Raw genomic sequence first — 20,632 nt, forward strand, 5'->3', positions numbered from 1 at the left:
TAAGATGATAATGTTTTGTTTCCACTTCTATTGATGGAAAACACCCCTAAGAATTAATACAAACATAGTCCATTGCTTATAGTTTACAGATCCAAGAAATTTTATTGATGAAACAGCAATTAAAAAAATATATATTTTCAGACATACAAAGATGATAAAGTGAAAGCACAAAACCGAGCAATTCAATAAAACGGCAAGTTCATGCCTTTTGTGTGTCTACAAAGAACATTTCATAACAGTATCTGTTATTGCAGGAAAAAGATAGTTTAACGAGAAAATTTTAAGCTGAAGCAGTCTTCTTCTGCTGAAATATGACGGCATAAATTGGGACACCAACGCCAATGCTAAATGCTGTAAGTACCCCAAGAGTCATTGTCAGTTTCTGATTTTTCATCCTGTCCAAGTTGTACATATGCTTTGCGTGAAGGTAGAATGGCTCGTCATGACCATGTCCTCCTCCCATTTTCTTTACACCAGTTGAGTGAATGCCCCTGTTAACTGTCAAAGTACAACAAACGACTTAAACTCCACAAGTCAAAATATAGCTAAAAGCAGCATCCATTGGTGCTCTAGTGGAATTTACCCAGAAGAACAATCAACCTGATATGATGCTGGAGCAAGTAGCTAAAAGGGAACTTATAAAAAAATCATGATCGGATAATGGCCGCAGTTCAATGGAAGTGAGGGGAGGAAGGCAGGTCATATTGGAAGTTAGTATTAATGCAAGTAGTCATGCAGTACAGAGGAACAAAAAGTACTATATAGGAGATGAAATTAAATTTGGTATAAACTGTTAAATCCAATTGATCAATGTAAGAAGATATCCATACTCCCTAGTACAAGTTAGTGAAATCTGTTGGGCAAGAAAACAGATTATAGAGGAATTCAAGATTTACACGCACTTCGATGGACAATAAGATCCATTAAGACTTCTGATCGGTATTATATCAACTTCTGAAGATAGTTTCTGGACACTATAATGTCATCCAATACAGCAAAATTTAGGTCCTTGAAATTGTAATCCTACAAAATTTAACCATTGAAATATGAACATACTCATGACCAAAACCAAAATCTACCACCAATGAGCAGGATAAAATTAATCTAGACGCTGAAACACAACAGATCAGAAAAATAAAATTAAGAACCCATCAAAAAGATCGGAACAAAAAATAAATCAGTCACAAAGAACTGATTTTTTCAGCATAAACAACAAATACGATGCGGAAAAGCGTAAAGAGGCATGGCGGAAACCTGATATAGCGAGAAATGGTTGGGTAGAAGAACATAGCAGCTTGGATGCACATGATTTCAATCCGTGGTTCATCGCCATTACGCTTAAATCAATTTTTTCAACGCAAAATCAAAACAAGAGAATCTGCTTCTGATTTGTGTATTCAATTTCGCAGAACCGAAGAAGGAAATGGTACAGTAAAAGGGTTCATTGTGTTTTCGTACATGATTCATGTGCTCGGCACGTGCACTACTAATTTGGGCTTCATGTATTGGGCTATCGAATGGGCCGACCAGCAATACTTCATGGGATCGGCAAGCGCACACAAATCCACACTTTATCATGTTTACCTCGCATTTCATGTTAATTGAGCTGTGATTTTTATTTTCATTTTTCATTTTTTGATATAAACATATTCATTCGTTCATTCAACTTGAGAAATACCCATATCCAAGTTTACAACAGAATTTGAAGGACTTATGATCTTAAGCTCTATTGAGCTGTGAATTTTAATTTCCCATGTTATTTGAAATTTATTTTACTTTATATCATTGATATATAAATAAGTAAGATTGATCTAATATTTATATTTATTATATTAATAAAATTATAATCAAAATTCATATATTTTGGAACATAATCAAAATTTCAAATCTTCGTTTTTGAAACATACTTAAGGAATGAAAGTTGTTTTAGATGAATTTTCTTCAATATCTATTGGAAATGGCTAATCTTATCATTTGATCCATTTCATCCACGACCTTATTCTTCTCCGTTGCTAAAAAAACAAGATGGAATAAATTAATTAAAAATGTAAAATTACCTACATACATGTGGCCATGTGGGTGACCAATTTTCTTCTTCTGTTTTTTTTATATATATGTATTGATGACATTATATTATCATTATTATTATTAATTATATTATATTATTATTATTATTATTTCCTAGTCATTTTTAAAAATCAAAATCAAAATCAAAATCAAAAAAAATCAAAATCAAAAGAAGACAGAAGATCATACTGAACCATTGGCATTTCATGTTCTTCACTGGAACCATACCATATCCTCCAAACTTGAGACATTGAAAAGCTAATTAATTTCACAAGGAACCACAATTCACATTATATTACAGCCGTCTCTGCACACACTAAAATCTAATGGTTAAACAACAAGCTAGCTAGCTAATAAACAGATTTTTACATGCACAGATCCAATCAAAGAGTTAACCATCACTGAGGAGAAAATGGGGTGGTGGCCGATCGTCTAAAATCCAAAGACTTGAGGGCTGAACTTGGGAAAGGCTGTGTGCCAGGCATCCATAAATTTCCATCGTGTGGCAGCAACATTTGAGGATGATTGCTCTTTCTGGCATCTTCTCCAGCATTTGAGGCAGAAACTTCTTTGTTTCTCTTCACAAATTCGAAAAATTCTGCAACTTGGCGGGCGTACCTGCACCAGCAATATTACAGCAACAATATTGCAAGTAATAAAAATGAGATGAAATGATCAGTATCAAAATATCAAAACATCATCAGACACTGTTCGGGAAATGTTCATGAAGCAAAGATACTAGCTTTCTTGTTGATGATAATATCCTCACGTGCAACCAACTTTAACCGTAACCGTAGCCATCTCAATGCTTAAAGTCCCAATATGCCCCAAAGAATATGGAAATAGAGATGATGATCGATGATGGTACAAGATAATTATGGTTGGCGGTTTAAATTAAAGACTAAACCCTCGAATTAACAAAGACTAATCGTAGCCATCTCAATGCTTAAAGTCCCAATATGCCCCAAAGAATATGGAAATAGAGATGATGATCGATGATGGTACAAGATAATTATGGTTGGCGGTTTAAAATTAAAGACTAAACCCTCGAATTAACAAAGACTAAATTTTTAGGGTTGAGACAACACAACATACTAACTAGTATTAGTTGTACTACAAAATGTTCTTGCTCATTCTGAAACACATATCCAAAGCATAGAAAAACAGGGAAAGATAACATACTCCTGCTTAGCTTCCGTGTCTCTGCTAAAATCAATGTCTGGCTCGCAGTCAAGAACCAAGGCAGGAACCTACTCATCACGTACCAAACTTGAGTTCAAGATTCAATGCAAATATTTTAGAAGAAAGAGAAAGTCAAGCATCTGCTATACCTTTTGGATGCTTGAGTGTAGATGATCACCATCCAAATAAAACACGCGGTCCCTTATATTGGGGTGTAAGCGCCAGTCTGTGCTGTTGGTTACCTTACTCACAGACAGCACTCCGTGATTTCCACTTTGGAATGGGAAAAGCCAGCTTTCATGCTTTTCATGCAAGTCCTGCAAATATTTTAGAGACACTCCACCTTCCTCTTCTCTCTTTCGCAGCATCATACGCTTGTGGCAAGTATCAGGGCTTGCACGCAGATAAATAAAACCATCAGGGATAAGACCAGGCAAACTTGAAACAACAGGATCGAACCATGAGTCGTAAATGCTGATTTCCATCTCATTCATCCACTTTGCCTCGTGAACAGCTCTCACAAAGACCTTCAACACGGAAGACAAAATCAGCAACAAAAACACAGATGCTTCACTAGAAAGTAGAAACTTGAGTATAAAGAACATGCAGGACTTTTGGAAGATGTATTCAGTGGACGACATGATAATTTTGAGTGGCAGATTAACCCAAATAACTGATCCACATTATGATTAATCAAAATTTTCCTCATTGCTTCCTATATGTGATTCTGAAAAGTGATAACTAAACAAACAAACTGCCGTTTTTTATGGAAATATCCCACCACACCAATACACACCAAGCATTAATCTTATTTCAAAATCCTGCACCAGGAAAAATAAAAACAATTTTGCAGGAAAAAAAAAGCAGTATATATAGAGATATACCAAAGGAAAAGAAAAACCTTTCTTCATGTTGAATAAGAAAATGAAAGGATGATTAATAAAAGGTAGACGCTCACCATTCTATCACTGAAAACACTTCTCTCCATCAGTCTGAGTGGTTTGATGCCACCAGACGATTCTCTTTCTTGCATGACTCTCGTGACAAACACATAGTTTTGAAAGGTATAGGCATATCTCTCAGGCTCAGCATAAAATGCATCTAAAATATTGAAGTGGTCAGGACCAACATTTTGCCACTTGTCAATGGGTTCAGGAACAATCTCCACAAGATCTCTTAGCTCTAGTGTCTCGTTGGCTATTCTTTGCAAAAAAGTGGTCTTTCCAACACTGATATTTCCTTCCACGCACAAAGTGATACGCTTCTTCTGGACCAGCTTCAAATCATTCTCCTTCAGCTCTTCGTCCACACTCTCCTTGATAAATGTAGTTATACTCTCAGCATGGTGTTTGTGGATAATTCCAACCGAACTCTGTAAGAACTCCACCATTTTCTGACTGGATTTTCCAAAGAACTGCAACAAAAATATGCATTCACATTGTCAACAAAGCAATCTAAGAAAAACATCTAGATGTAGATTATTTACTAAAACTTCCCCACACACTTAGTAAATATTTTTGGAAATTGGTAAACATTTTTCTGACAGCCTAAAATAACATTCGATTTCAAACGCCCTCTTTTGCGAAATAACAAGCCAGCTAAAGAACTGACATTTTTTCTCCTGTTTAACTTCGATTCATTTAAAAAAATCAAAATCAGGTCACCAAATGTAAGGACATTCCGCCAAAAACCAAAAGCTTCTGTCTTTCCTTTACTTCCATTTCACCAACAGTCAAAGGTCACTAAAACAAATCCACTCCTCGAACAGAATTTAATTACAGATTTACAAAATTCCAAATCTACGACGAATGGATAAACAAAAATAACTAAACCTTTTGAACATCAATGATACGCGTTAATTGTGTACCTTCTCTTTGTAAAGCTGTTTGAGCTCAGCAACACCCTCAAAACCTTTATCAACAAGTTTCCTCAAATTTCTTGGTCCTACTCCTGGAATCTTCAACAAATCAGGACTCGACAACACCACCGCTCCCTCACCACCACTAATCCCGCCTCGCCTCCGCAGCATCCGTCTCTCCTCAGCCGCACCTTTCACATTTTCTACATCATTCCCGCCATCCGCGGATAACTCACCGCCATTACCCGAGTAATCGGCAAGCGTATTAAACCACGCCCTATGTCGGCACCCGACCGTACAACCATGAGCACTCTTCTCCAAAACAGCCCAATCCCTCGAAGGCGCCGTATTGCAACCATAGCGAAAGCTTCCACAGTTCTCCGCCCAGAAACTGGAAGCAGAAATTCTCATAACCCTGAGGCTCTGAGCAGTCGAGGTGGAAAAGGGGCTTCCCTGTATATACATGTGGTGGTGAGGGTGACGGAGAACGGAGGCGGAGGACGACATTTTCGGGAGCAAATTGGAGGCAGCGGTGAAAAACCCAGAAGAGAAAAAGCAAGAAGCATGAAAGGGTAGAGAGTTAACGGATAAAATAGGGGGGCCAGGGGCACAGGGGCTTCTGCTTAGCAACTTCTTCATCACTGTGGCGCATCTCAGTCTCACAGCCACAGACCAAAATGAAAATAAATGGAGAAGAAAGGTTTTTGTTCTTGAGAGGTGAAATCGAAGGGTTTTTGGGGAGTGGAGAAAGCAGCGGTCTTTAGGGTTTGGAGTATAAATTAAAAATTTGATTTTTGGAGAGTCCAATTCTTGCCCAAGCTTCCAGGCGGCATCGATATTTGATGCCAAGATATACATACATATTTATTTGGTATGCTATAGGGATTGGGTCATGTGCTCCTTTCTTGAAGTCCCTACAATTCGTGCACATCCCTCGATTTAACCTTTGCATGAGCCAATGGGCCTCTCATTCATGTGAAATGGAATCCCCTTCCAAGTCAACCTTTTGTTTTTTTTTTTTTTTAAGATATACATACATACTTACATATCCCGAATTCATGGGACAAATTATTTTATTTATTGATTATATCATCAATTTTTATAATTAATCTCTTATATATATCTCTTCTTCTCTCTTCTGTATTATTAAGTAAAGAGTAACACTCTTATAAGACGGTTTCATTTGTGAGACAGGTCAATCTAGGGGTGAGCATTCGGTTAATTCGCTCAAAAACCGAACCGAATTAACCGAATTGTGTTTTTGTTAACCGAACCGAATTTATACTAAAATCGTTTTAACCGAACCGAATTAAAAATCGGTTACGACCGACTTAACCGATTTTTTAAAAAAAATTAAAAATTTTATAAAAATAATAATTTAAATATGATATTTTTTATCATTATAAAAATATATTGAACTTAAAAAATTAAAATAATAAAAATTAAGTAAAATATTAAATATAAACACATTAAAAATATAGCATAAATTATATATAAGGCCTAATAAAAAAATTTAAAATTTAATTATTTATAATTCGGTTAACCGAATTAACCAAATTTTTTTTAAGAAAACTGAAAACCGGACCGAATTAATCGATTTAACCGAAATTTTCTAACATAAAAACCGAATTTCCGAATTAACCGAACCGAATTTTCGAATTGATTCGGTTCGGTCGTTTAATTCGGTTTAACCAAAATTTTGCACACCCCTAGGTCAATCCTACTCATATTTATAATAATAATTAATAATTTTGGCATAAAATATAATATTTATTAATGGATAACTCATACAAAAGACTCGTCTAAAAAAATGACCTTTGAGACCGTTTCATAAGAGTTTTTGTCTAAAAGTTTAAACAGTCTCAAGGGTCATTTTTTTTTAGATGGGTCTCTTATATGGGTTATCCATTAAAAAGTATTATATTTTATGCCAAAAGTATTACTTATTATTATAAATATGAGTATAGTTAACCCGTCTCACGGATGAGATCGTCTCACAAAAGTGTTACTCCTACATTTAATAGGTAATAGGTTATGCGTCCAAAATACGCTTACTCATAACTACCATAATTCTTTTTAAATAAAATAAATAATAAAAAATTAATAACAAAAAAAACATAACACTAAACATAAATTTACTTAATTCTTATTATATTTCATATAAAAGTTTGTCAAACATGACAAAAATTTAATTTATATGCACACATCGTGTGCTTATGTTTACTAGTATATTATTAAGTTTGAGGCATTGAAAGTAACTAATTTATGTATGTTATGTCATATCTAGGGGTGATCACGGTGCGATTTTGCGGTTTTTTAAAAAAAATTCAAATCGAATTGCCCTTTGCGGTTTGATTATATTTTATTTTTTAAAATTGCAGTTTTACATATAAAATTAGTTTCGCGATTTTGAGTTGTTTTAAGCAGTTGCGGTCGGTTTGCGATTTTTTTAATGATAAGTAGAATGAAAAAAATTCTAAAATTATTTAAAATAATAATAGAAAAAAATAATAAATAGCATATTTAAAAAAATATAACCACAAATAGTACAAAACATAATTAAATAAACAAGATAACATAAAAAAATAAAGCATCTAAATAAAGTTAAAATAGATAAATATGATGTTTTAAGTTTCATTTTTAGTTAAGATTATAAAATAATTTTGAAGAATGTTTCACGTGCTAAGAAAGAAAGAAAATAAAATATTGAAAGAATGTTGCGAAATAAAATGACGGAGTGCAAGTTAAAATTAAAAAATGTATTATATATTAAGATATCGTTAATAACGATGACAATGGATCGAGTCCAAACTCGTCCCCGCATCAAACCCGTCCCATAGGGGCGGGTCTAAATCTGCCTCAACTGGCCCACAAGCGGGTTCTGGGCGGGTCCCGGATTAGGTCAAACCCGCCCCGAACTCGCCCCGCCAAAATATATATATATAAATTTAAAATATACACGTACATATAAATATATATAATATTAATAATATAAAATTATATTTTTATACTAAATAATTAATATATTATCCATAATTTGAGTGTATAATATTATTGGATTGAAATGAAATTATTTTATTATGATTGATTTAGTATAAAATTGTATCATTATAATATTTTTTTCGCTAATAGTTATTAATTAATTACAAATTGATAATTTTAATCTTGTAAGAATATTGTTTTGTCTTAAATATTTTCAATATATATTTGAAATTAAATTTAATGATTTTTATAAAATTTTAAATTTTTTAATTTAATAATTATAAAATTATTTAATTTCTGGCGGGTCTAATGGGTCTAACCAAATTGGACCCACTGGGTTTGCGGGGCGGGGCCAAAGGGAGGCGGGATGGATCCCGGGTTTAGCCAAACCCGCCCCAGACCTGTTTCGTTGTCATCCCTAGTCGTTAATCACTTTATTTAAATCAACTATATAAGATAAGGCGGTGCTGTGCGGGCGGTTTTGGGGGAAAAAATTAACCGCACCGTGGAGGCGGTGCGGTTCCATATTTTTAAAAAAACCGCGGTTATTTAAAAAAAATAAAAAAACAGTTCGGTGCGGTGCGGTGCGGTGGGTTCGGACGATTATTGAAAAATTTTGATCAGCCCTAGTCATATCAATTTTTATCTTCGAAATACTCTTACGACCTTAACCATAACTATCATAATTTTTTAAAATAAAATAAATAATAATAAATTGATAATAAAAAAACATAACATTAAATATAAATTATTCAAATATTATTATATTTCATATAAATGTTTTTTATGCACAAATATAAAAGATATATTTTAGAAATAAAATTTAATTTATGTGCATACATATATCGTGATTCATGTACATATGTTTATTAATAACGATATAATTGCTGGACTTTTTATCAAATAAAATTTGTTACAATAATAAAAAAAGAGCCCCCAAATTTAATAGCCAATCTATGTGCATGGTCTTTTATTTTATTTTTAAAAAAAAAATAAAATGCATCGTCCTTTTAAACTTCTAGCTATTATTGTTAAATAAAAATTGATATTCATACAAATATTAAATTATTAAACAATGTAATATGTAATTATGAACTTACAAATTTTTCATAAAAAATATAAATTATGCAATGCAAAATTTGTGAGTTCAGTGTAGGGATAAAAAGATAGAATTAATAATTAATAATAAAAGTTAAAAATGTAAATATTGCAACATGAATTTAGAGTTGTCAGACGGATCAACTCATAGTATATGGGTCGACCTGTCAAAGCCTTGAGATTTGGCTGGACGAGACATGCTAGAAATCTCCGACCCAACTCAATATAAGATGGGTTGTGGGTTAAGCGAGTCGACTCGTGGGTCGGCCCACCAATATAAAAATAAATAAATAAAAATAAAAAATCATTATAATTAATTAAAATTTTCATTTCATAAAAATATATATAAAAATGCCAATAAAATTTTTAATTATTAATTAACACCTGTACATTTTGCACAAAATAATTAATTAAAAAAATTCAAAACTTTTATTTTTTAAAAAAACATATACCACCATAAATTTATAATGTATTTTTTTTTATTTTTTCCAGTCCCGCAACCAACCAAGCCCACCTCGGTTGCCCTCCTAAACCCGTGATCCGCGTGGATTGGCCCGTCTCGGCCCGTCTTTAAATAGATTTAAAAAATTTAACCAACTCAGTTAAATTTTGTGGCACGACGTCGACTCAACTAGCACAATCCAATTTGACGACTCTGCCTAAATTAATAAGACATATATATTTTGTCACATATAAATGAGTCGAGTTAGATAATTGTAAGCTTTAAAAAAAATCCGCTGTCAATTTATCATACTATAAGATATAATATAAATTAAATCAAGAAATATCATATATATATATATATATATACTTTAAAAAATCATATTACATAATTGGTTCGGTTTGGATTTGTTTAATTAAACATCGAACCGAATCAACTTTTTCGGTTTACTTAATTTTGAAACAAATTCAAATGGTTTCTCTCCACCCTAATGAGTAATGGTTGGTTGTTTTAAATATGAATTTTGATGGGTTATTTTTTTTAAAAATAAAATTCCGTGTATTTTTTTATATGAAGTTTTCCATGTATAGATTACGTTATCTGGTTTTTTTTTCTCATACACTTGCTTTTATATTTCTTACTGCACATTTAAATTTAATAAATTAATATTTAGATTTATTACTACTTAAATTAACCAATACACCTCTTTCATTTATTGCCTTTATTATAATCTAAATTATATATAATATTTTTAAAAAAAATATTGATATGTAATATAAATTTTAACTTTAAATAAATTATATTTTATTTAAAAACTATTTAAATGATAATATATATGCTTTTAAATACACTTGTTTATACGTACAATATAAATTATTAGAAAACTAAAATTATTAATTAAAATTTAAGATATAACAAACTACTTTAATATTTGAACTTAAACTTGGAAAAATAATTATAATATAATAAAATATTATAAGACCAAGAAGAATATGCTAGAAATCAAGATATAGAGTCATAGACCAATATTCTCTGAAAAATAAAAATATAATGGGTTAAAATATGGGGTAATTATTTTAAAATCCCTAAACCTAAACATAAATTTCTCCTAACTCCCTACATTCAAATTTTTTAGTTTGCACTCCTTAGTGGTCCCCAATTTTGATTAAACAAGTATTTAACTAATCTTTTGTACTTTGGCATTGTTTTACCTATCGAACCAGTTCATGTCGTGAAGAACTATTGGTTGCGCAAGGTTTCCAGCCTATATACTTTAGATTAGGGTCCAACATGCTTCCGTAAAGTAAATCAAATTTAAATACCTCTTTGACCATAATGTCGTCGGGTCATACCTGCCGAGTTTTACGAAGTGCTCCTCACACTCCAACCACGCAGTCGCAACAGATGGTTTCTGCACAAGCTCCTTCAACGACACCCAGCACAGCCTTAATTCGTTTTCTACCTTAAGGCGTATGGTATATAAATTTAATTATAAAATATGAACATGAAAGAACAAGAGACTTTAGAAAAATTATTCAAACATAATATTATTACATAAATCAACTCCTTTGAAGAGGAGAAGACAACTTGTTTAGCTACTCATAGTAGCCTCGTTCTTGAAATACATAAACAAAAACTTATTACAATAGAAAGAGAAATATTACAACAATTTTATTCGTAAGAAAACTGAAGGAAATGATCGATGTCTTCAGCTTCCTCAAATGCCTGTATTTATAGCTGTAGTTCCACTCGTTTCACCGAGAAACTTCAGGGAATCTTACAGTTGTCTTGTATTTCTTTATACCATTATTGATGACATCTTTTACTAGTGGAGGAGGCAGCTGTCTTGAATTTTTTATGCCATTATTGATGGCATCTTTTACTAGTGGAGGAATCACATGTCTGCCACTTTCTTTTGGCTTTATTCTCCTCACATGCCTGCTTTATTGTTGTCGGGGCATCTTTTTCTTTTGAAATAGACCCCTGTGAAAACGCATCTTTGGTGGTCCTTGTCCACCTTTGCTTGTCTCGGAAAAATCCTTTCGATCCGTTCGGGGTCTAAAGGTTTTTCCAAACTCTGGCTCCTTCTGATTTGGGCATTCTGGGCAGATATTCTCTGACCATCGTCCAATATGAGCCATGTTACAAAATTTTCGGCGAGTTTCTTTACTCCCCGGCATCTTGTTGTTCCACAAAAGATTTCTCTTCTTTTCGAAGAGTTCTTCCGCAAATGCTGTAGTTTTTCCTGTCATTGTGTTTAACAGGAACGATCCGTTCACAGAATTCTGATAAAATTTGAATGGAAACTTGACTTTGTCCATCTCAGTAAGACAGACCCAAATACCCCATGCCCTTCTGGTTGAGATCTCATTTTCCCCGAAAGTGGACACCAAGGGTATTTCTTCAGTTTTAGGATCCTTGATAAATTTATGACTGTTTATATCAGGTCTCCTCAGCTTGATAAAATGAAAGGGTTCGTGTGATCCTTTCACTGTTGGTTCTGGAGCTGCACTGAAAAAATATAACTCAAGCACATCTCTTCTGGAAAAATGATCATTATTTGCCCATGTTTCTTGGACTGCTTCCTGAATCCATTTTGGTAACTGTGATATCTCCAGAAAGCTTGGTGACGTTGTATAAACTGAGGCCAAAGCCCCAAATTCATACCAGAGTTTTACATCTTTAGGATTGACATTGTTTTTTAGCCAAACCCTTGGATATATTCCTGCAACATCAACCCTGCAAGTGTTCGGGTTGATTTCATTCCTTGTATTCAATTTCTCCCACTTCTGTTGATAAACCTGGAATGAAGAAATAATAGATGGATTAATATCAATCTTAGATTTGCCCTTGTCAGTGTTGGGCCTAAAATTGATCTCTTCCTCTTTTACCCCAGAGGCGGAGGGTTGACTTGATGAGTTATCCTCATCAATTGTTGCTTCATCCAGATCATCAAAGGCTGATGATAGATTAGCTCTTGTTTCTTGAGTTTTAGATTCCTCAACATCTTGTTTCACAACCGGTGGTTGTATTTCTTGTTCTTGTAAAACCAATGGTTTTAGTATATCTTGTTTATGAGAAACCAATGGTTTCTCTATAGCCTTCACAATTGGCCCTTGAATAGCAGTCCATAGTTGTGTATGAGATTGCATACATCCTGTAATTCGATTAGATACTTTGATCCGATCATCTTGTTGTAACCTGCCGGCCATTTCAGCATTAATGGCTAACTGGTTGAACTCGTTTTGAAGCAACCCAAGGTGTTCCCTGAGATGCCTCTGCATTTTCAGGATGGAATCCACGTCACTGCCTTCCATCTCTTGTTAAAAAATCTGCAAGAATATTTTCATGAGATTTAATAATAACAATATCAAAAATATAATTTTGACATAATGCTTGCCATCTTAATAACCTAGCTTTCTCAGGTTTAGATTCAATCTTATTCTTTAGGAAAGCTTTTACCTGGGTGTTATCAACCTTCAGAGTGAATTTTTTAGCAAGTAAAAATAATGGCCATTTTTCAAAAGTCCTTTTAACCGCATAAAATTCCTTCTCGTTGATATGCCATCTAATGGCCTCAGATTCTGAAAAAAGACCGCTACAGTATCTGCATGGTATTTCCCCATCTGGAGTGATTTTGGTAAGGACTGCCGCCCACCAATCGTCGATGGCATCCGTAAATAATACCAGATCATCTTCATCTACGGGTATAGCCATTTTTGGGAGATTCTTACATATCTCTTTTAATTGGTTTATCCCTTTAGTATGGTCATCGGTCCATATAAACCTAGCATCCTTTTTTAACAAAGGACTGAACACCTTTCTGTACATTGCTAGATTGTTAATGAACATCCCTGCAAAATTAACTACTCCAAGAAAACTCTGGAGTTGTTTTACATCTTTGAGTTTATCTGAAAAATTCTTTACCTTTTCCACAATATGGGGTTGTAGAATTATTCCAGTTTCATCAATCTCAATACCGAGGAATTCAATTTTCCTTGTTGCTATGACTGCTTTCTTTTCAGATAACACCAGTCCTTCTTGTTTACAAATTTTAGAGAAAATCTCTAAGTGTTTAACGTGTTCGTCTATATTTTTTGATGCTATAAGAATATCATCAATATAAACAAACATAAAGTTGAAATAATCTTTAAAAAGGTTATCCATCTTTCTTTGAAATATCTGGGGTGCATTAGCCAATCCCATAGGCATAACTTCCCAAATATAGTGTCCTTGTGGAGTAGAGAAGGCTGTGAATTTCTTACTGCCTTCTTTCATTCTTATCTGGTAGAATCCAGCCTTACAATCAAATTTTGAGAACACTCTAGCATTTCGTACACAGCTAATTAGATGTTCTCTACTAGATATGAAGTACCCGTCAAACTCCAGAATTTTATTAATACCTTGGTAGTTAATAACTAACCTGGGTTTCCCTCTTTTTATTTCACCATGATTTCTGACCAGAAAACCTGGGCTACTATATGGTGAAACTCCTTCTTTGATTAGACCAAGGTCCAAATGTTCCTTGATAATCATTCTCATATCCCTTTGATCTGTTATGTTCATCGGGATAGGCTTATATCTGACGAATTCATACTCTTTGCCTTCCTTTAGAGTAAGACTGGCTTTGAGTTGATTTCTATCCCACCATGCCAAAGGATGCTCATTATAACTTTCTTTGAGCCTCTTTTTGACATCTTCAAGGGATACCTTATTATCTAACTCTATATCTCTATGATTTAGAGTTACCTTGAGAAGCTCCATATCCTCTGTTTGGAGTTCTTGTTCTGTTGTTATTTTCAACATGGTTTCTCCAAACCTTCTTGGATCTTTCATTTTTGGGTGAAAAAGTTGTCCCTTATCACCACGCTGGCTGCGAAATATTATCGGAAATTGTCGATAAAAAGCAAATTTGAGTCTTTGAACGATAATTTTATGATCACAAATTGTAGTGAACATAAGTCTTCTTGACTCATTGTCTTGTGTGTACTTCTTAAACATTTGTAAGAAGTTATTTCCTAACAGGATATCGGCTCCTGTATCATGGAAATAGATTGGTGGTGTCTTTACCTTGTACCAAGGTGTCTGACCTGCTCCTCCTATAAGGATCTCTGCTTGTTTTATTCCTTTGCAAAGCATTAAAATTCTTCGAGAGAAATCTCGTCCAGCAATTTTCGGCAAATCTTCTTCACATTTTTCAGGGAAGACTCCTCTTTTTGCTGTACAAATTCCTGCTCCCGAATCAATATAAGCTGCAAAGTATTCAGCCTTATATTGTTCATACAACATCCCTATAGGAATGTATATGGAGAAAGGACTTGTTGTCATTTTTTAAAGGGATTACTAAATGGCCCTGCCATTTTTAACAGACTGTGTTGTAACTCAGTAATCCGATTAAGACTATTCACCTTTAGTCTTCCTAAGGCTTCAGAAGGTAGAGTATGGTTACTCCTTTCTACTTCTTCAATGCGATCTAGTAAATCATGTTCATGACTTACTAATTTCAACAGCTGCTTCTTCCTCTGTTTGTAAACAGAGTTCTCGAATCTGATTAAGGGATTGTCCCTTATCCAATTCTCTTGGTTTTTCATCTCGTAGAATTCTTATTGAATCCTCCAAGTCTTTTCTTCTGCCATGAACTCTATTCCTTTTTCAAGGCGTTTCCATGGTTTATGGTCCTCCAGAAACTCTAGGCCAAGAATGAGCTGATCCACTTCTTTTCCTGGAATTCCACATATTTGAACTTCCAATTCTCCAATATTTATCAATCCTTGGTAAGTTCCTTTTTCATGTTGTTCCAAATAGTAAATCAAGTTACAAGGGAACTGGTTCCGATGACTTGTAATATCGAATACTATTTTCACTTCTTTCCATCCTTCTGGAGATCTAAGTTTTTCTATTATAGAAAACTCTTTTTCTTCTGGTGGAATTTCTTGAATAGGAGATTTGTTCCATCTCCTACTTGTCATTCGGTTTCCTTGAAAAGATAACCTTCGAGGTTCTATTTTAAGGTCTCTGTATAGAACCGGTATGTCTTGAATTTGAATGTCTGTTTCCTGAATTAAAGGAAACTCGATTCTTTTTGGGTATATTGCATGAGCAACTTTCCCAAAGATCTCTGGAATTTCAATGAACTCATTTCTAATAAATAATTCAGAATGATGAGTATTAGAAAGAGCATATGAAATTTGATATGTAATAGAATATGGTCTATTACCTTCCTTCATTAGTCTCTTTTCCTTGAAGTTTTGATGCAACGTCAAGGCTCGACTAAAGTCCCTGTCAGCTAAATTGTAGGCTATTCTTGGATAGATAACTCCTACAATTTTTCCTGCACAAAGATTTCCTGAGATAGTACCCAGGACAACATCTTGAATATTTTCCATTCTTTTATCGCATACTACGATATCTATGGGTGAATCTATTCCTTCTTTAAAAGTTGCCTTGATCATTATTTGGATTGCTCCAATATGAATCCAAAACATCGTCCTTGCTACCTCACCTTTCAACTTTTGCAATTCCTCTCTTATTTCTTCAAAAGGAATTAACTGCATCTCTATTTGATTACTTGTTAACTCCATGGGGATTGCCATTTCCCTTCTGGATACTTTGTAAATCAAATTACGTCTTCTTTGTCTAAGCCCTAGGTTGCCTAAGACTCTTTCTACTTGTCCTGCCGAAAATCCCTGGTACTTTTGTAACGTTGGATTTTCTCTCATAATCCTTTGGACCATATTATGAGATATCGTGGTTTGGCTAAAGAATCCAGCCAAACTTTCATGTGTTTCATGCCGAAACACTTCTTCTTTATTCTGATTCTGATTTTGATCCATCCTCAGAATCTTCTTGACTAAACAATATCTCTTCTTTGTATATGCTTTCATCTGAGGGGATATCCTCAAATTGATATACTTGGACTAGATCTTGAAAGAAGACCGCATCATCCATATCTGGTGTTGCTTCAAAGAGTTTAACTCCTTTTTTCTCGTTTTGTGGACAATTTGTAGATATATGTCCTCTTGCTCCATATGTCCAGCAGTTGCAATCTTTGAAACTTTCACTTGCTCTTGTATGAGTTCTTTTGAAAGTTCTTCTTAATGGTGTTCTTCCCCTGCTTTGTGATGAGCTTGTTACTGGGGATGTTCTTGTAGGTCCACTTCTTCTTCCTGACCTATAAGATCTGGCCTTTTGTTTGGACCAAAATGTTCTTGGTTTCCAAGAACTTCTCATTCTTTTATTGTAGGGATTACTTCTGAATTTCTTCCTTTTAAATCCCTGTGATCTGTTTCCAATGATCGTTGGAAGATCATTATCTTTACAACATAAAGGTGTACGTTTATTTATACCCCTTATTTTCTTGTAGTTCTTCTGTAATGCTGCCATATGGCACCATTCTGCCAATTTTCCTTTCAAAAAGGACGCGCGTCTTGCCAAAGTGTCAAGATGACCTGGAACGTATTCTTTAATCAGCATTTCTCTCCAGGGACTTGGCATTTTTGCGAAAAATAGCTGAATAGCTACATTTTCCTCGACTCCTGAATTTCATCTGTATTTAGTGAATAACATATTGTATTCATCAACTAAACAGATATCATGTAACTCGAGGCTATACAGAACTTGAGTATATCTTCTCTTTTTCTCTGTATCTTGATTGTTGAAATAGTCTACCCCTATGAATTGTGCTTTAAATAGGGTGGCCATTCTTTCTCCAATTTTGCTGAGGGATTCTCCTGCTAAGATTGATTCCTTCGTATCTGGCATAGTCATCTCCCAAGCAATCTTGACAGATCCCATTAGACTCATTTCTAGAAGTTTAATGAATCCTTCTTTATTGAGATCTAATGTCCCGGCTGCAATTCTCATAGCTGACGTCCAATCATCTATAAGATCTTCTTTGTTTTTGAAGTCCAAAACATCAAGGTTTAACATAACCCATAAGGATGTATTGGATCTAAAACAGTTTTTCCGTAAGGAGTTTGATGGAGTGGAATTTTACTCCTTCTTGATCTGGTTCCTGCTGGATGTGAATTTTCTCCAACCTGAAACTCACTATGTGGTTCTTCTGTTTTAACCGCATATCTTGGGGGATTCCCTATGGGTTGTTCACCCTCAGGGAAGTTCATTTTTAGATCTAGTACTTTGAGATTCGCAAAAGAATCCGCGAGATCTTGTAGATCCTCGAGATTTAATCTCTCTAAAGTAGTCATCAGATAGTGTTTTTCTCTGATACTGCTTTTATAAGATTAATCATCCTTTCATCATCAGTTAAAGGTTTTTGAACCATTTTGGTTTTACCTTTCTGATGTAACAACGGTTCGGTACCAAACGAGAGTGATAACCTTCCTCCTGTATTTCCTTTTCTAGAACCTGAAGTTTGTTCTAGATTTGTGATTTTAGTTTGAAGATCCTTTAGGGTTACAAGAATTTCTTCTTGTTTCTTAAGGATTCCTTCAATCTGCCGAGATATTTCATACAGCTGATTGCTGTAATATTGTACCGTCTTTTGAATTTCTCTAAGATCTCCGGAGAGTTTAGAAGAATCTGGGGTAATTTCTAAAAATTGAGAGTTAGAAATCATCTTTCTGTCGTAAGTAATCTATTGTGAATAGATTAACTTGTTTATTGGATTTCATATAAATAAAATCCTCTTGATTCAAACCTTCGTTTGAAGTCATCTTTTGTAAAATCTTCTCCTCAACAAAGAAAAGTATGAGTTAACGAATAATATTAAGTCTGAATATTTAACCTAAAGCTCTGATACCATTTTTTGCACATAATTATTTGTTCCAAAATAAGCTTTAAAACATGAGATATAAGCACAGAGATCTTTAGATATAAGTATAAAACCTTCAGATCTAAGCACAAAACAATCTATATTGAGTACAAGAATTAAATATTAAAATAATCAAGTTTTGTGGTCCTTAGGGAGTGCAAATAAAGAATCTTTAAGGGAGGGAGTTGGGAGAAAGAAAGTTTGGGTTTGGGGATTTATTCATAATTGACTCTTAAAATATCAGAAGCTGGTGTGGTTTATTTATTATATTATCAAGATAATGACTTTTTTAAAATTTACATTATATTTTATATTTATTGTAGTAATGTATGAATTCACCAAGTTGATATATATGATTTAAAAAATTCGATGGACATGTGATATTCATTCATTTTATATATACTAGTAAAAGTGATGTGCGTTGCACGTGGGAATGCTTTCTATTATCGATAAATGTTGTTAAATAAATGAGTTGAGATGAGAAGAGATAAATATGCAGTTAGTTAATAATTTTTATGATATTTAGTAAATATTAAATTCAATGTAATATGATATTTACTACATGTATTATAAAATGAGTGCGAAGAATCTTTGTTGAAAGATTTTATATGTTACAAGTCTAATTGAATTTATAGACGTTATTGCAAATAATAGTTATAACAAATACTATAATTTTGTATAAATTAGACATTAAGGAAAATATATAATTTTTTTTTTTAAAAGGAAAATATATAATTTGATGTCGTGACATATTTAATAAATAAAATTTAAGAAAAAACATATCAAATAATATATAGTTTTTAAAAATTATTTTACAACTACTGATTTTGAGAATATAATAATAATACAAATAATGCATTCTAAATTTTAAATTAAATTACAACGTCTTTTCTTGTTTACATAACAATTTTTTCTTCTTTCACGGTTTTTCGTTTGCAGTCCATTTATAAAAAAATTATTTTTCTCATCATTTTCGATAATAATTTTTGTAATATTTTTACTATCGATTATTTTTATTTTTATGTCTTTATTCTTTGATTCTTTTGTTGGATTATGCTGAAAAAATTCTTTGCAAGAGTATAAATAATTTCATTGTTTTCAACCTCCATTCTTGTGTTATTATCTTCTATTACTTGTAAGTCAATATCGTTAATAATCAATGTGTTATTGGACGTTTTTTCTATTTTTAATTTAATGTTAAGTTGTTCGAAATCCACTACCGCAATAATTTTTTTGCTAAATTTTAACTCGAATTTTGAATGTTTTTGATTAAAAATGTTAACATTTCATCTTGTATTTCAACCGTCTTATCCATTTTGTGAATAAATGTATATTCTTTTTAATTTAGTGCCTTTAAAATTTTGTATTATTTTGAAGTGATGCTGTCCTATAAATAAAGAAGATTTTATTAATAATTTGTAATAATATAGAGGACCGAAAGTTTGCTGTTTTACCAAAAGTTATAAGTGACGGTAATAATGCAAATCAAATATTTTAAACCGCACAACAATCAAGCGTCATGGTTTGATTTTTTTTACACAGCAAAGGCAATTATTGCACTTAACAATCTTTATTGCACTTCTTGTAATCAATGAGAATCGAACACATGACCTTAGCTTTGATATCAATTGTATGACTGATCGCTTGTCACTTTACCAAAAGTTTACAGTTTCAATTTACAGTCATCATTATAACAGTTTAAAATAATACATTATCAATAACTCATGTTAGCCTATAGATATAATGTTTAAATTTTAGTATAGTTTTATTTTGGCATAATATTGATATTGATTATTATGCAATTATTAACTCGAATTTCAATTATTTGGTTGATTAATATTGAGCAAGTATGACATTTTTTGTACCATGCATTTGTTTTATTTTTTTTCTTATGTATGTTGCTCTGAATCGATATGATTTATTATGTATTTGTTAATAAGTGAAATATGTTAATCAAATTAAATAAAATATTCATTTTGTAATGTTCTAATTTATGTGTTAATTACTTGTTTTACAAACATTAATTTATGTAATAAAAATAATAACATATATAATGTATTTTAAACCTTAATTTAAATTATTAATAAATATTTTCCTCTATATAATGAATTTTTATCTATTTCACGATTTTTTTTCATTTATCATGCATTATTTTTTTTCTATGAAAAAATCAATATTCTTATCATCTTTATTAACAACAATTTATATGGTGGGTCTGGCCAAACGCGAA

At 32.8% G+C, this 20,632-nt stretch overlaps 2 protein-coding genes across 2 annotated transcripts; both read right to left on the minus strand.

The window, feature by feature from the left end:
- Nucleotides 1-1,436, minus strand: LOC140884735 (uncharacterized). The gene is made up of 2 exons (XM_073291583.1): nucleotides 1,255-1,436; nucleotides 1-498 (listed from the first exon to the last, which is right to left on the minus strand). Exons 1-2 carry the CDS (start codon nucleotides 1,331-1,333, stop codon nucleotides 281-283), a joined length of 297 nt encoding a protein of 98 aa, XP_073147684.1. The 5' UTR covers nucleotides 1,334-1,436; the 3' UTR covers nucleotides 1-280.
- Nucleotides 1,437-2,253: 817 nt separating this feature from the next.
- LOC140882331 (uncharacterized) lies at nucleotides 2,254-5,914 on the minus strand. Its single transcript, XM_073288276.1, has 5 exons — nucleotides 5,117-5,914; nucleotides 4,208-4,663; nucleotides 3,399-3,776; nucleotides 3,250-3,317; nucleotides 2,254-2,685 (listed from the first exon to the last, which is right to left on the minus strand). Exons 1-5 carry the CDS (start codon nucleotides 5,744-5,746, stop codon nucleotides 2,466-2,468), a joined length of 1,752 nt encoding a protein of 583 aa, XP_073144377.1. The 5' UTR covers nucleotides 5,747-5,914; the 3' UTR covers nucleotides 2,254-2,465.
- Between the last annotated feature and the right edge of the window lie 14,718 nt (nucleotides 5,915-20,632).

This window comes from Henckelia pumila, chromosome 2 (genome assembly GCF_033568475.1).
Source record: "Henckelia pumila isolate YLH828 chromosome 2, ASM3356847v2, whole genome shotgun sequence".
Taxonomy (NCBI): Eukaryota; Viridiplantae; Streptophyta; class Magnoliopsida; order Lamiales; family Gesneriaceae; genus Henckelia; species Henckelia pumila.

Excerpts from the sequence above, each read along its gene's own strand:
- LOC140882331 (XM_073288276.1), bottom strand. The coding sequence starts at position 5,746 with ATGAAGAAGTTGCTAAGCAGAAGCCCCTGTGCCCCTGGCCCCCCTATT. Across the intron at positions 4,664-5,116 it reads AACAGCTTTACAAAGAGAAG|TTCTTTGGAAAATCCAGTCA; the intron begins GTACACAATTAA and ends TTTTTGTTGCAG. Across the intron at positions 3,318-3,398 it reads TACACTCAAGCATCCAAAAG|GTTCCTGCCTTGGTTCTTGA; the intron begins GTATAGCAGATG and ends CGTGATGAGTAG.
- LOC140884735 (XM_073291583.1), bottom strand. The coding sequence starts at position 1,333 with ATGGCGATGAACCACGGATTGAAATCATGTGCATCCAAGCTGCTATGT. Across the intron at positions 499-1,254 it reads ACCATTTCTCGCTATATCAG|TTAACAGGGGCATTCACTCA; the intron begins GTTTCCGCCATG and ends GTACTTTGACAG.